Genomic DNA, 14,180 nt, shown 5'->3' with positions numbered 1-14,180 from the left:
GCTAGTCCAAGCGAGTACATCTTACCTTAGGGACAGTAAGCACCTCATTAATATATTACAAGAGACTACCATCATGGATGACGCTGTTCTTGTCATCATAGATGTGGAGTCTCTGTATACAAGCCTTGGCCATTTGGATGTCATTTCTACTACTGGTTTAGCCTTAGATGCCTATACTTATCTTAAGACTGAACAGAAAAAAACTTTATCATGTCCTTACTTGATCTGGCCATGACCAATAATTATTTTTGGAATGAAGGTTCCTATTATAAACGGATTAAAGGTGTAGCCATGGGGGCCAAATATGCCCCCAGTGTTGCTAACCTTCTTCTCAGTCATTGGGAGGAACAGGTTATCTACAAAGAACCTATCCCGGAAGTCATTCTGTATAGACGATACATTGATGACATTTTTATGGAATGGCAATATGGAGAAACTGTTAGATTTCCTCACAAAAATTAATATCAACCAATTTGGGCAGAAATTCACTGGCTCTTGTAATTTATATCATATCAGTTTTTTAGACCTGGTATTAACTAAGGCAGATGGGTATATTATTACAAAAATATTTTTCAAAGGACCGACAGGAACGGTTATATCCCTACGGCTAGTTGCCACCACCCTAAGTGTTTGGGAGCAATTCCAAAAGCACAATTAATGCGCATTCGTTGTAATTGTGCCAAAATAGAGGATTATGTAGAACAGTCTGAATTGCTGATCAATAGGTTTAAAGAAAGGGCTATTGGGACACTACATTAGTGCCTGTTCAAACACATGTATTAAATATGAATCGACAGGATATGTTAATTTATAAACCAAAAAAATCTAATCTGAATAGGAATAATATGGCGTTCCTGACAGAATTTGATCGAGATTATAGATCTTTGGAAAAGATTGTTAGAAATATATTATAATATATTAACCATTGATATTATTGTCATGTATATGATCCCAGTGCAGCAAATTTGGGTTTTCTATTGTGTTATAGATGCAGTAGCCCTGCACCCCCCCCTCCTTTGCAAAGCCCATATGCCAGACATGATACTCAGTGCTATATTTTGGAAAACTGTGAATGTGTAAAAAGTGTGATATAGCACTACCCCTATACTATGTAATAAACAAATTAAAAAATCATAACATACACAGTGGGGGTTATTTACTAAGGGCAAATCCACTTTGCACTGCAAGTGCACTTGAAAGTGAACTGAAAGTGCACTTGGAAGTGCAGTCGCTCTAAATCTAAGGGGTAGATCTGAAATGACTGGAAGCTCTGCTGATTTTATCATCCAATCATGTGCAAGCTAAAATGCTGTTTTTTTATTTAGCTTGCATGCCCCCCTCTGATCTACAGCGACTTTACTTCCAAGTGCACTTTCAGTGCAAAGTGGATTTTCGTTTAGTAAATAACCCCCAGTGTGTTAGTGCAAATGAATGTTAATAAAAAATAAACAATAATCTGTAGTTGGATATAGATATAGATTGTGAACAAAATGCATAAACTACAAAGGCCCAAAATAAAGTTACCATATAGTCATAAACACACTACTCAGTAGTGAAATTCCATGCCGTTACAAGAAAATTAAAATTAACTGTTATGCCGCGTACACACGGTCGGACTTTCCGGCATACTTGGTCCGGCGGACCAGAGTGTGCCGGACAATCCGCCCGTGTGTGGGCGGCGGCGGACTTTTCCGGCGGACTTCTTCCCAAAAGCCCGTCGGACCTAGATTTGAAGAAAGTTTCAAATCTTTCCGTCGGACTCAGTTTCGGGCGGAAAGTCCGCTCGTGTGTGTGCTGGTCCGACGGAAAGCCCGCTCGTGTGTAGGCTGGTCCGACAGACCAAATACGACACGAGGGGATGGTATTGCATCTCGCGCTCGCTGCAATAGGAAAAACAAATCTTCCTATTGCGGCCCCGTCGCGGGGCATACCAGGCCCTTAGGTCTGGTATGGATTATAAAGGGGAACCCCGCTACGCCGAAAAAACGGCGTGGGGTCCCCCTAAAATCCATACCAGACCCCGATCCGAGCACGCAGCCTGGCCGGTCAGGAAAGGGGGTGGGGACGAGCGAGCGCCCCCCCCCTCCTGAACCGTACCAGGCCGCATGCCCTCAACATGGGGGGTGGGTGCTTTGGGGGAGGGGGGCGCCCTGCGCCCCCCCCCCCAAAGCACCTTGTCCCCATGTTGATGAGGACAAGGGCCTCTTCCCGACAACCCTGGCCGTTGGTTGTCGGGGTCTGCGGGCGGGGGCTTATCGGAATCTGGGAGCCCCCTTTAATAAGGGGGCCCCCAGATCCCGGCCCCCCACCCTATGTAAATGAGTATGGGGTACATGGTCGACCACGCCCCCTAAAACGTCACAGTCCCAGCATGCCCAGGGACTGTGACATCATATGGGGGCGGGGTCTCCGCCTATATAAGTCACAACGCAGCCCTCAGAGACCAGTCCAGCCGGAGAGAGCGTCGTGTCAACATCTGGGAGAAGAGAAGAGAAGAGAAGAGAAGCCAAGAAGCCAAGAAGCCCAGAAGTCCGGACCTCCGCTCGCAATAGAGCTACATGAAGACAGCGGAGGGGCCGGCCGAAGACCTGCGACACCGGGAGAAGAGGCCGGAGAGCGGAGAAGAACCAACCGGACGCCGGGAGAAGATGAAGCGGAGGGACCCCCGAAGCCGGAAGAAGACCCCCGAAGCCGGAGGAAGATCCCCCCCCCGGAGCTGTTTAATAAAATATTTTAAAAACCTGTGTAGTGTGTTTTATTACTTACACTACAGGGCATGCGGCCTGGTACGGTTCAGGAGGGGGGGGCGCTCGCTCGTCCCCACCCCCTTTCCTGACCGGCCAGGCTGCGTGCTCGGATCGGGGTCTGGTATGGATTTTAGGGGGACCCCACGCCGTTTTTTCGGCGTAGCGGGGTTCCCCTTTATAATCCATACCAGACCTAAGGGCCTGGTATGCCCCGCGACGGGGCTAGTAAGGTGTCAATCTCGCCGATAAAAGCGGCAAGATTGACATCCTTTTCTAGTCCCGTCGCACCTGAGTCACGTTCAAAATGAACGGACTTGTCCGTGTGTGGGCAAGTCCGTTCATTCTGAAAGTCCGCCGGAACTCCGGCGAAAGTCCGTCGGAAAGACGGGCGGACTTAGCCCACCGGAAAGTCCCGGCGTGTGTGGGCAAGTCCGTCCGTTTTAAAGTCCGGCGCACCTGGCGGACAAAGTCCGTCGGAAAGTGTGCCGGACCAAGTAGGATAGAAAGTCCGCTCGTGTGTACGCGGCATTACATTAATTCCAGCTTATGATGCTCCATAGGGTAATGTGCATAGAAAATCATAGAAAAAGGCTTACATAGTGCTGAATCTCATTAAACCACACTTTAATAAAAATTAAAAAGTAAAAACTCACATTTCTCAGTGCACTTCCTCTAGTGCACCTATGCAATGAACTTGGCACATTAGGGGTGTGCAGCCCCTTTAAAAATCACTTGCATAAACCTCTGATATGTACAGCCAGGGCTTAGACTTCCTGTATGTGCATGATGATGTCACTAGGCATCTGAGGCAGACTTCCTGTATGTGCCCATTTCATCACTCACCACATGACTTCCTCAAGGAGTAAGGCTACTCCTTCCGGAAGTCACGTGACGAGTGATGAAACGCGTCAAGGCAGGGCCTAGTGACATCATTGCGCACATACAGGAAGTAAACATTAGTAGCGCCAAACTATTTGTTTCAGTGCAAAGTGTCCAATAATAAAAAGGTTTTTTGTTTCAGACAATGATTGAAAAAAACAGACAGTATTTTTTTTTTCTATTACTGGCTGTTTTTTCAATCATTGTTTGGAACAAAAATCTTTTTATTATTGGACACTTTGCACTGAAACAATAATGCAGAAAAATAGTTTTTCTGCTGCTAATGTTTATATTATCCTTAGGGTATTATTGCTTATTGCTTATAGGCTTATTACTATCTGATGTATTTAATAGCAGTAGCCAAAGGGTCTGTGACCTTTTTAGTTTAACAGTTTCATGAGCGCTGAGGGAAAGTAGATACTTGCTTTTGGGTGACTGTTTACTTTTATTGTTTTGAACACACTGTGTATGGTATGATTTTTTAATGTATTACTTAGCATAGGGGTAGTGCTATATCACACTTTTTTCACATTCACAGTTTGAAATATGTGGGAACACATATAGTTATACAGCGGCAGACCTCAACCCATGTTTTATTCATTTTTTGTTTGTTGCGCATAGTAGCACAAGGGGTCAGGCATATTTTTTACACATTTTGGAAAGTTGTGCTGTATATTATATAGGCCTGACTGGTCAGCTGTAGGCTGTTCTGCACATTACACTGACCCACTGCACTGACCAAAATGTGTATTATCTCAGCAGCAGCTGGTTGCTAAGTCAACTATAACTTTGTAATTTTAGTTTTTCTTTAAAGTAAGTTCAGACAAAGTGCTAAACCTCTATGTATGTTCTTAATGCAGAAAATTATGGAAGGGTGATGGAAGAGTTACATTTTTTTTAAAATGACCCTTTGACTCAATGTGTTTGTGCATCAGTAATTAATGCATATTTGGGTTCAAGGACTGTGATGTGTGTGCAGTGTTGAGTTGTTCACCTAATAAGTTGAGAATGTTCACATAATAAATTTCAATAAAATGTCTAATCATGTGCAAATTAAATAAATAAACAGGAATTTGCTTTTCACATGACTGGAATAAGTTTTCTTGCTCAGATCAGAATGGAATGGATGTCACTTTTGTGACAAGCAAGTCAGTTTCAATTTTTCCTCCACCTTGTGATGGAGGAAAAACAGATCAATGCAATATTTATTGGTGCAGGATTGTGGGCGATGTTCATTGTATCCGTCCTGTTCCAGTCCGTAAAAATGGAAAAAGGTGTAAACCTTTTCTGTCTGCTTTTGCATACCTAAAACAAGCTTTGATGTGGGCAGATGTAAAAGAACACACATCTGTTTATATCCACCCAACCAAAGAATCTTAGCTCTTTCAAAATCCTAGCAATGCTTTTGGTTGCACGTACAGTATATAATTTGGAAATTCTGCCATTGTTTGTGGCCACACTTTGACTCGCACTTGCCACAGCTAAGTGTTTTTTTAACATAATCCTGAACAGAGGGAAGAACTTTTCTGGTCTGTGCACATGTAATCTCTGCTGTCAGTCATCAGAATATAGTAGAAGCAGTGAGCACAAACACATAATTTGGGATGCCAGATATTGGATATGTATGGCAGCTGGGCATCCATTGCAAATAAAGCAGTTACAAGTATTAGGTGATTAAATTGAATGATTTAAACAAATTATTGCATTTTAAAAAGAACCTGTACTAAGTATTGAGACAGTCATTGCCTTTTTATATCTGAAATATTAGTTCTGCTGTCATGCTAATCCAGTTGTTTTAGTATTACCTAAATTATATACTTCAAACGAGTATGCAGATGATAAAATCTGACCTCACTCTGACTTTCCTAGTCTATATTTTTGTTTCCAGTAAGTGAAACAAAAAGCAACTAGAGACAACCAGGCAAATAACGTTTTCAGAAGAAGGTAAGCAATGGCAGACTTCATATTTATCACATTACAGGTTTTCTAGGGACAATAATTCTTTAACCACATAGGATCCTTTATACTTTCAACTGGCACTCTTTTAGTTACCTAACCTCTAATCTTATATGTACTTGTAACATGTCGTGACTTACAGGAAAGTGGTGAGACCTTTAAAAGTAGTTGTGACATGTAGCTCATTTACCATTCACATAATTAACCTTTTATTTATCTATATGCAATTGTTGATTTACAGTAGTTGTATCTTTTATTTATACATGCCAGTGTATATTATAAAACTGAACTTACAATATGTAAAATTAATATGATTCTCTGGTTTACTTAAAACTATGTACATAAAGAAGAGGCAGGAAAACATTCTGTGGTAAAATTGTATGTGTCCTAGCTTTGGAAAACTAAAATAAAATCCATGTCTTGTCACATATAGTGATCTTTACATTTAAGATGCAATACAACATGGAAAATTAACTATGACAGCTAGATACAAGAAAAAATAAATAAAGCAGTACCTTAATATCTTCTTCACACTTATGAGTGACCCAAATATGTTTTATTCATTCAGTAATCAAATCATATAACATCTCAAAAAATGTCTAATTTAATAACTGTGATAAGTGTTCTGATATATTTGGCATACCTAGTTCATCATAATGTATTTTCCTTCTGTAACATGTAATTGAATTAAACATAAATGAACAATTTTTTGCTTTCTAAACATTTAGTAAGGCCATATCGTGATTTACTGGGGTTGATTAACTAAAGGAGTAAAGCCTGGTTACTTTCCAAAGTGAGTTTTGACTTTGCAGAGAATACCCAAATCATGTGCTTGCACCTCATTCACTAAGGGAAAAATCCCTTACACAGTGAAAATTGTCAAGTGAACCTTTTTTGCCTTTAGTAAATAAACCCCCCTTTCTCAGTGTTCATCTTTAAAGTGACACTGTCACATAAATAACATGTCTCAAACAAGCACATACCAGTAGGATAAAAACAGAATACTTACCTTTCCAACTGCCAGTGCAGCTGAGTGTTGCTGAGAAATGGTCCTCCAAAGTCTACTGGTAAACCAACATACTCAGAAGTGACAGTCTCCTCCTGGGTTCCTGTCACAGGTTACTCCTGCGGATCTCCACTTCACTGCAGGAGACAGTAGTGGTGTGGAAGTCATCAGGAAGAACCACTGAGAGCTGCAGGGTTTGCTTTAAATTACTGATATGATATGCTTGCTCTTCCATGTTTGTTAGTGTATTAACCGATTGCCGACGAGCCGCCGCAGTTGAAGTGCGGCAATATGGCTCGGCTGCGTGAATCGCCGTCATGTTACATCGGTAACATAGACGGCCACTAGGGGGCACACCCCCTGCTCTCCCATGCAGGTGCCCAGTGGTCGCGATTGCTCAGGGCACACGGAGAACCGGGATCTGTGTGTGTAAACACACAGTTTCCGGTTCTCTGAGGGAAGAACAGACAGATCGTCTGTTTATACAGAGTATAAACAGCAATCTGTCATCTCCCCTGCACAGTCCCATCCTCCCTTCAGTTAGAACACACACTAGGACACACTTAACCCCTTCACTGCCCCCTACTGGTTAACCCCTTCACTGCCAGCAACATTTTTACAGTAATCAATGCAATTTTATAGCATTGATCGCTGTAAAAATGCCAGTGGTCCCAAAAATGTGACAAAATTGTCCGACGTGTCCACCATAATGTCGCAGTCTCGATAAAAATCTCAGATCGCCACCATTACTGGTAAAAAAAAAAAATAATAATAATAAAAAAGCCATAAATCTATCCCCTATTTTTTAGATGCTATAACTTTTGCGCAAACCAATCAATATATGCTTATTGTGATTTTTTTTTACCAAAAATATGTAGAAAAATACATATCGGCCTAAACTGAGGGAAAAACATGTTCTTTATATATTTTTGGGGGATATTTATTATAGCAAAAAGTAAAAAATATTGCTTTTTTTCAAAATTGTTGCTTTTTTTGTTTATAGTGCAAAAAATAAAAACCGCAGAGGCGATTAAATACCACCAAAAGAAAGCTCTATTTGTGGGAAAAAAAGGACATCAATTTTGTTTGGGTGCAACTTCGCACGCTGCGCAATTGTCAGTTAAAGCGACGCAGTGCCGAATTGCAAAAAGTGCTCTGGTCAGGAAGGGGGTAAAAATCTTCTGGGGCTGAAGCGGTTAAAGTGTTACTAAACCCAGGACCCTGCATTCACTATATATCTGGTCTCCCACAGTACACAGAACATGGAAATGCAACAGTTGTAGTAAATATTAATGGCTAAATACCTTTTCTCATCAGCAGTATATAGCAATCTTGTGACTTCTATCAATGCCAGGTTAAAGCTTGTAGAAGGTGTTTTCATACTGCACTGGCTGTTCTATCAAGATACAGGACCCCTGACCCTCTGTCTGGACAGTGCTGATTGGCCCTGTGCTGATCACATGCACTCTCCCAAGAAAAAAAAACTCTCTAGCAATAGACACCAAACTGAGCATGTGTAGATTATCACTTTAAATCTAGAGTTCTGTACAACATCCAACTCCTAGTGACTCTGTGCTGTCACCTTGCACTTGAATCCCCAACATCCCTAATGAGGAAGTTAAAGCCTTAGTTGTTGTGCTTTACAGCCCAACTTTCCATACCAATTAAAGTAGAACTAAACTTCCCTTCCCTTTAATGGTCCTGTCCCTCACCGGCGTCGGTATCTTCTGTTGTGATCCGGTCTTCTGCCATCTTCATTGGCCAGCGTGGGATGACATCTTGCCTGCACTTGCACTGGAGTCAGTCACCCCGGCACACAGAGACTGGCTGGTGGTGTATCTTATTGCAGGAGAGACATTGCATGTCCCTTCTGCAATGTGATATATGGGGAAAACCTGTTCTGATGTCAGCTGCCTGAGAGGGGATTTCCCATCACTTTAAAGAAATTTCCTCTCACTTCCTGTTTTGTCTCTGGAACTGGAAGTGAAGAGAAATGTCTCCAAAAGAGCATTGGGCAGCAAATAAACAAATAAAGGAGTTTTTTTTTTTTTTTTTTTACCATTGCCCACGGTATGCTAACATAGACGTGGATATACATTATGGGGTCTGTTTCTAAATGTTTTCACCTAAGATTCACACACATTTCACCCAAGATTCATGCATTTTTCAAATTGAATTTTATTGGAAATGTATGTAAATCCTTGGTAAAATGTGTGTGAACCTTGTGTGAAAACATTTATAAAAGGATCCTTAACCACTTGCCTACCAGGCACTTACACTCCCTTCCTTCCTTTTTTATCATTTTATTCACACAAATAGATCTTTCTTTTGGTGTTATTTAATCACTGATGGGTTTTTTATTTTTTACAAAATAAAAATACCAAAAATTTGGAAAAAAAAATGTTTTTTACTTTTTTCTGTCAGTAAATTTTGTAACTAAGTAATTTTTCACCTTCACTGATGTGCGCTGATGAGGCGGCACTGGTGGGCACTGATAGGCTGAACTGGTGGGCATTGATGAGGTGGCACTTACGGACACTTATTAGGTGGCACTGATGAGAAGGCACTAATATGCCGCACTTATGGGCACTGATAGGTGGCACTGATATGTGGCACTGATGAGCACTAATAGGCGGCACTGATGGGCACTGTTAGCTGGCACTGGTGGTCACTAATAGGTGGCACTGGCGGGCACTGATAGGTGACACTGGTGGGCACTGATAGGCGGCACAGATAGGCAGTACTGATGGGCATTGATGGGTGGGACTGATGGGCGACACTGATAGGCATTGATTGACAGCAGTGATGGGCACTGATGGGCAGCACTGATAGGTGGCACTGATTGTCAGCACTGACTGGCATCAATAATGGACACTGATTAGTGGCACTTGTGGGCAGTGGTGACACTTTTTTCTTTATTGTAATCAGGGCACTGATGATCAGTGCCCTGATTACATTTCTACATATCTCCCTGTGGGGAGATGCCACTGATCGGCTCTCCTCTCCTCACACCCTGTCAGTGTGAGGCGAGGAGAGCCGATTACCAGTACTTCCTTGTTTACATGTGACCGGCTGTGATTGGACACAGCTGATCACATGGTTAAAGAGCTGCAGACACAGCTCTTTACAGGAATCAGGGTCGCGCCATGTACTAGCAACATGGCGCCCCGCTATCGCACGCTGTGCGCCCCCACGGGCATGCGGGAGCGGCTGTTCTGGGACGCCGTCATATGACGGCATCCCAGAACGAGAGCCGCACCGCTCCACCATCATTTGATGGTGGGCGGGCAGCAAGCAGTTAAAGCTGCCATAAAACCAAAAATGTTATATGATGCAGCTTACAAATCCTTAAAGCGGAGTTCCGCTGATTTTTAAAAAAAAAAGTCAGCAGCTACAAATACTGCAGCTGCTGACTTTTAAAATATGGACACTTACCGGTCCAGGGTGCCCACGATGTCAGCAGGGGTGGAGAATTCTGAAAAGTGAAAGTTCCATTTTTGGGTGGAACTCCACTTTAAATGTGATGGCTTCATTCATTTTCTTCTTTTTTTTTTACTTTTTCACTTATTTGCACCTGGTGTTCTGGCCAATAAGAAACTTCCCATTTAGGGTATCTCCACTCTGGATGGAGGAGCAATACAGACAACTTTGAATTTGAGCATTTTCAACCTGACAAAAAGGGCAGTCTTAGATGCACTAGAAGAGTTACATGGAGTTGACTAACAAATTAAAGCTGAACAACCTCTGACACATTTTAGGCAGTTACAGCAAATGTTTTTTTTTCTCTTGGGATGGTGGTTTACATGAATAAAAGGTGGCTGCTATTATTCTCCCAACACTCTAACTGCCATGTTTGCTGGACAAATTGGTCTGTAAGGAAGTTGAAAAATAACAGACATTCTAGCTGGATTATCAGATAAAAATAAAAGAAATAAAGCCTAAAAAATGAATGCAGTCACCACATCTAAGAAAAAGTAAGCAGCATATTTTTTTTTTTGTATTGGGTTGATTAGCACTTCAATTGTACATGCAACATCACAAACACCAGTACTATATGTTTACATCTGTCATACCAACACTAAGGAGGAAATGTTCTTACGTTTGTAAAATGTATGCAGCATTTCCCACAATGCTTACATTTCAAGATGACATTTTAAAAAAAACAGTCAGCTACACATACATGTACAAATCTGAATTTTATGAAACTTCATGTCTCTTAACATTTAAAAACTCAAATAAAAAAACAAGCACACATACATTGTAATGTACAAATGTAATGGTCATTTATTACAAACTAGAATAAAAGTTACCATTATATGTGTTTTGTAATGCTGCTGCTTATTCTTATATTTGTATAATACATACACTTTGAAGCTGTCTAGACTGACATGTTTACTAAGCACTCTACTTGGAGGATGACTGGAGGCAGTTCCTAACTTTACTAGCACAGATTATGTGAATCATATAAAGAAGTCTTCTGGTTTAATATGAAAAAGATATTAATTAAATGCAGGATTGTATATCTGATTTAGGATAAAAAAAAATGTCAGGTAATGTACTACGTAACATTTTGGTTATTATTCAAGACAATTTAATTTACAGTCACAATACCAACTATGGGAAGCAGTAGGTAATATCTAATAAAACTACGCAAAGAATAATTATTCATAGTAACATTATCTATACACTAATAGTATAAAGTTAGACTATAGATACACTTGACATGAGTAAACTTGGAAAAAAATCAATCCGGTATCAAGCATATAAGCTGAAACCATTTATGTCCCAGTCCAAATTGTAATCTGTGAGTGGAGATTACAATTTAAATGTACCCCTTCTCTCTAAATCACAAATACATGCATGATCCAGGCTGAACCTTGATCTGTCCGGATCAATTCACCCATCTCTAGCTTTACATATGTGATGCCATATTGCAAAGATGCGTCATATATTATAATCCAGCAATCAGCTGTGGGTCATGTAGAGTTGTGTCATGGGTGGGCACTGGGCATTAGGCTGCAATGCCTAACCAAAATGAATACAGTCCACACATACATTCTGCATATATCTTACATATGACAATTCATAATATTACTTCAATGTCCACTCATTAAAGTCAGTTGCAATGTTCCCCTCTGGTCAGTATCTGAGGCCAACTCTGTGGTCAGCTCCTTTAACAATTTAGCTTGTTTCAAAGGCATAAACTTCTGACTGAGTGGGTAACAGCTAGAGATGTCCTTTTAATGATCTACAGCTGATTGGTACAGGTTGCAACAAAATCAATTATTTTAATGGTATGTATAATAATTGACATTTAATTACCCCTGTTTGCAGTTTTTTTTTTCTACAAAAAAATAAATAAATGATACAATGTCTCATATCAAAAGTAAGAGTTTTGAACAACTTAGGTTCAGTCTTACCTTCAGTGTGGACAGCAGACACGTAAGTCCAGTTATACTTTTTTACAATGTCTAGCATGGCCCTAGCTTGTAGGATGTCAGAAGGAACGACTCTCAGGAAATATTTGTACAGCGTTTTATCGCTGAGGTCAATACTCGTTGCAGAATAAGCAATCTGTGGAATATCAAAAAGTTGAAGAAGGTTTTGAACTTGGATAGCCACTGAACTAGATCCTGGGCCAATAACACCTGCGATGGGCTTCTTTAATCTGCCCTGAGGAGTCGGAGTGGCATCTAAACACTTACTGATGCCATCTTTGTCATCTCTCATTGAGATGAGAGAATCCCGTATGAATTCAATACTCTGCTCCAGGGCAACAGAGGAATGCCAGCAGGAATCTCGTATTTCTGTCCCCAAGGTAATGTTCGGTAGCAAGGTCTGGTTCGTGTTGATTCGATCCAAGGTGTAAAACATAGCTTCTACCCTCTGGATGCCATACTGCTCCCTGATCTCCCCACACTTTCTCTCCGGCACCCTTTCTGCTTTCGGCTGGTGGTGAACGGAGAATAAAGCTCCTATGATGATGTCTCCATCCATCCGAGCTACTGATCGCGGGGAAGTAGCAGCAATCAAAATTGGCCCTCTTCTGCAGAACACATCCAACACTGCTATCAATATCAGACCCGGCAAAAAATCCAACAATTTACAAAAGGGCGCCATGCAGATCCAGTAAAAGGAAAATGTGTGGCTTGGAAAATGCGAGTCCTCCCGATAATATCCCTCAGTGCAGAGTCTCCAGGTTCCGCCCCTCTAACCTTACGTTCAGCAGATCGATCTTACTGCAAGGCACATTTCCATGGATGAAGGTGTCCTGTGAATAAGGAAGGTTAGGTGGTTAGTACTTATGTTCTAGTCAGTCTGAAATGATAGTGTCAATATAGTGGCTACAAGCTACACGTTTAACCATAGTTGTGCTGTGTAAGGAATCCACTGCACATGGCTTGGTCGATGGGAAAACAACATCTTGTTGCATGTCAACTTCAGTTTCCATCAGAAGAGGTTGTCACGTCTCTGCTCTAGGGGGAGGACAGGGTAGAAAATAGCCTTGCCTCAACACTTTCCAATTTATGTTAAAAAATGCAACTTGTTTATCGTGTCCTTTTGGCAAGGTCAGACCTAGTACATGCACAACGGCTTCTGAATTTACAAGCTACTGCCACAGAAAGAAACTTTCATGGACTTAACAATCTTTTTTAAAAGCCCTATGCCATATATTGATTGTGCCATAAGCAGAGCTATCAAACTAGTTCAGAAAAGAAAATGTGATTGTTACTGCAGATGGGGCTGTGCAGTACGTGCTGATGCCGCTTACTGCTAGGTCATGCACGGTTTTCATCAGGAAAAGATTTAACGAAATGACAATAATGGTTACTAAAGCAACCAAAGCACTTAAGGAAAAGTTGTAAGCATTAGGTAGTTGCAAATGAAATGAAGTGAAACAAAAAAAGAATAGGGTGTTCAATAGACATTGACCTTAGACAGTGCTTATAGCAGGCGTCCTGCTGGTTATAGCACCATAGACAGTGCTGGAGCTATGAGCCCCATTGATTTCAACACTAAAGATAGCGCTGATTTTTAGCAGCCAAAGATAGCGCCGATGCTGTGACTCCGCTGATTTCAGTACCATGGACAGCGCTTATACCAGGATCCCCACCATAGACAGCGCTTATACCAGGATCCCCGCTAGTTTTAGCACCATAGACAGCGCTTATACCAGGATCCCCGCTGGTTTCAGCACCATAGACAGCGCTTATACCAGGATCCCCGCTAGTTTTAGCACCATAGACAGCGCTTATACCAGGATCCCCGCTGGTTTCAGCACCATAGACAGCGCTTATACCAGGATCCCCGCTGGTTTCAGCACCATAGACAGCGCTTATACCAGGATCCCCGCTAATTTTAGCACCATAGACAGCGCTTATACCAGGATCCCCGCTAGTTTTAGCACCATAGACAGCGCTTATACCAGGATCCCCGCTGGCTTCAGCACCATAGACAGCGCTTATACCAGGATCCCCGCTGATTTCAGCACCCTGGACAGAGCTGATGCCATGTACCCCCTTGGTTTTAGCACCATAGACAATGCTCCTACCGGGAGCCCCGATGCTTTCATCACCAAGGACAGCGCTCCT

General features: G+C 41.7%; 1 protein-coding gene across 5 annotated transcripts in view; it reads right to left on the bottom strand.

The window, feature by feature from the left end:
- The window catches only part of GRM1 (glutamate metabotropic receptor 1), a 697,757-nt gene that overhangs the window by 682,992 nt on the left and 585 nt on the right, over positions 1-14,180 (bottom strand). For all 5 annotated transcript variants that reach the window (XM_073627812.1, XM_073627814.1, XM_073627815.1 and 2 more), the window contains exon 2: positions 12,009-12,859. In XM_073627812.1, the coding sequence (XP_073483913.1) occupies positions 12,009-12,708 (700 nt within the window). In that variant the 5' untranslated portion in view covers positions 12,709-12,859. The remainder of the gene's footprint in view (positions 1-12,008; positions 12,860-14,180) is intronic.

Source organism: Aquarana catesbeiana, linkage group LG04 (genome assembly GCF_042186555.1).
Source record: "Aquarana catesbeiana isolate 2022-GZ linkage group LG04, ASM4218655v1, whole genome shotgun sequence".
NCBI classification, from domain to species: domain Eukaryota; kingdom Metazoa; phylum Chordata; class Amphibia; order Anura; family Ranidae; genus Aquarana; species Aquarana catesbeiana.
Note: the sequence above shows the minus strand (reverse complement) of the source record. Positions and strands in the feature narration are given on the sequence as shown.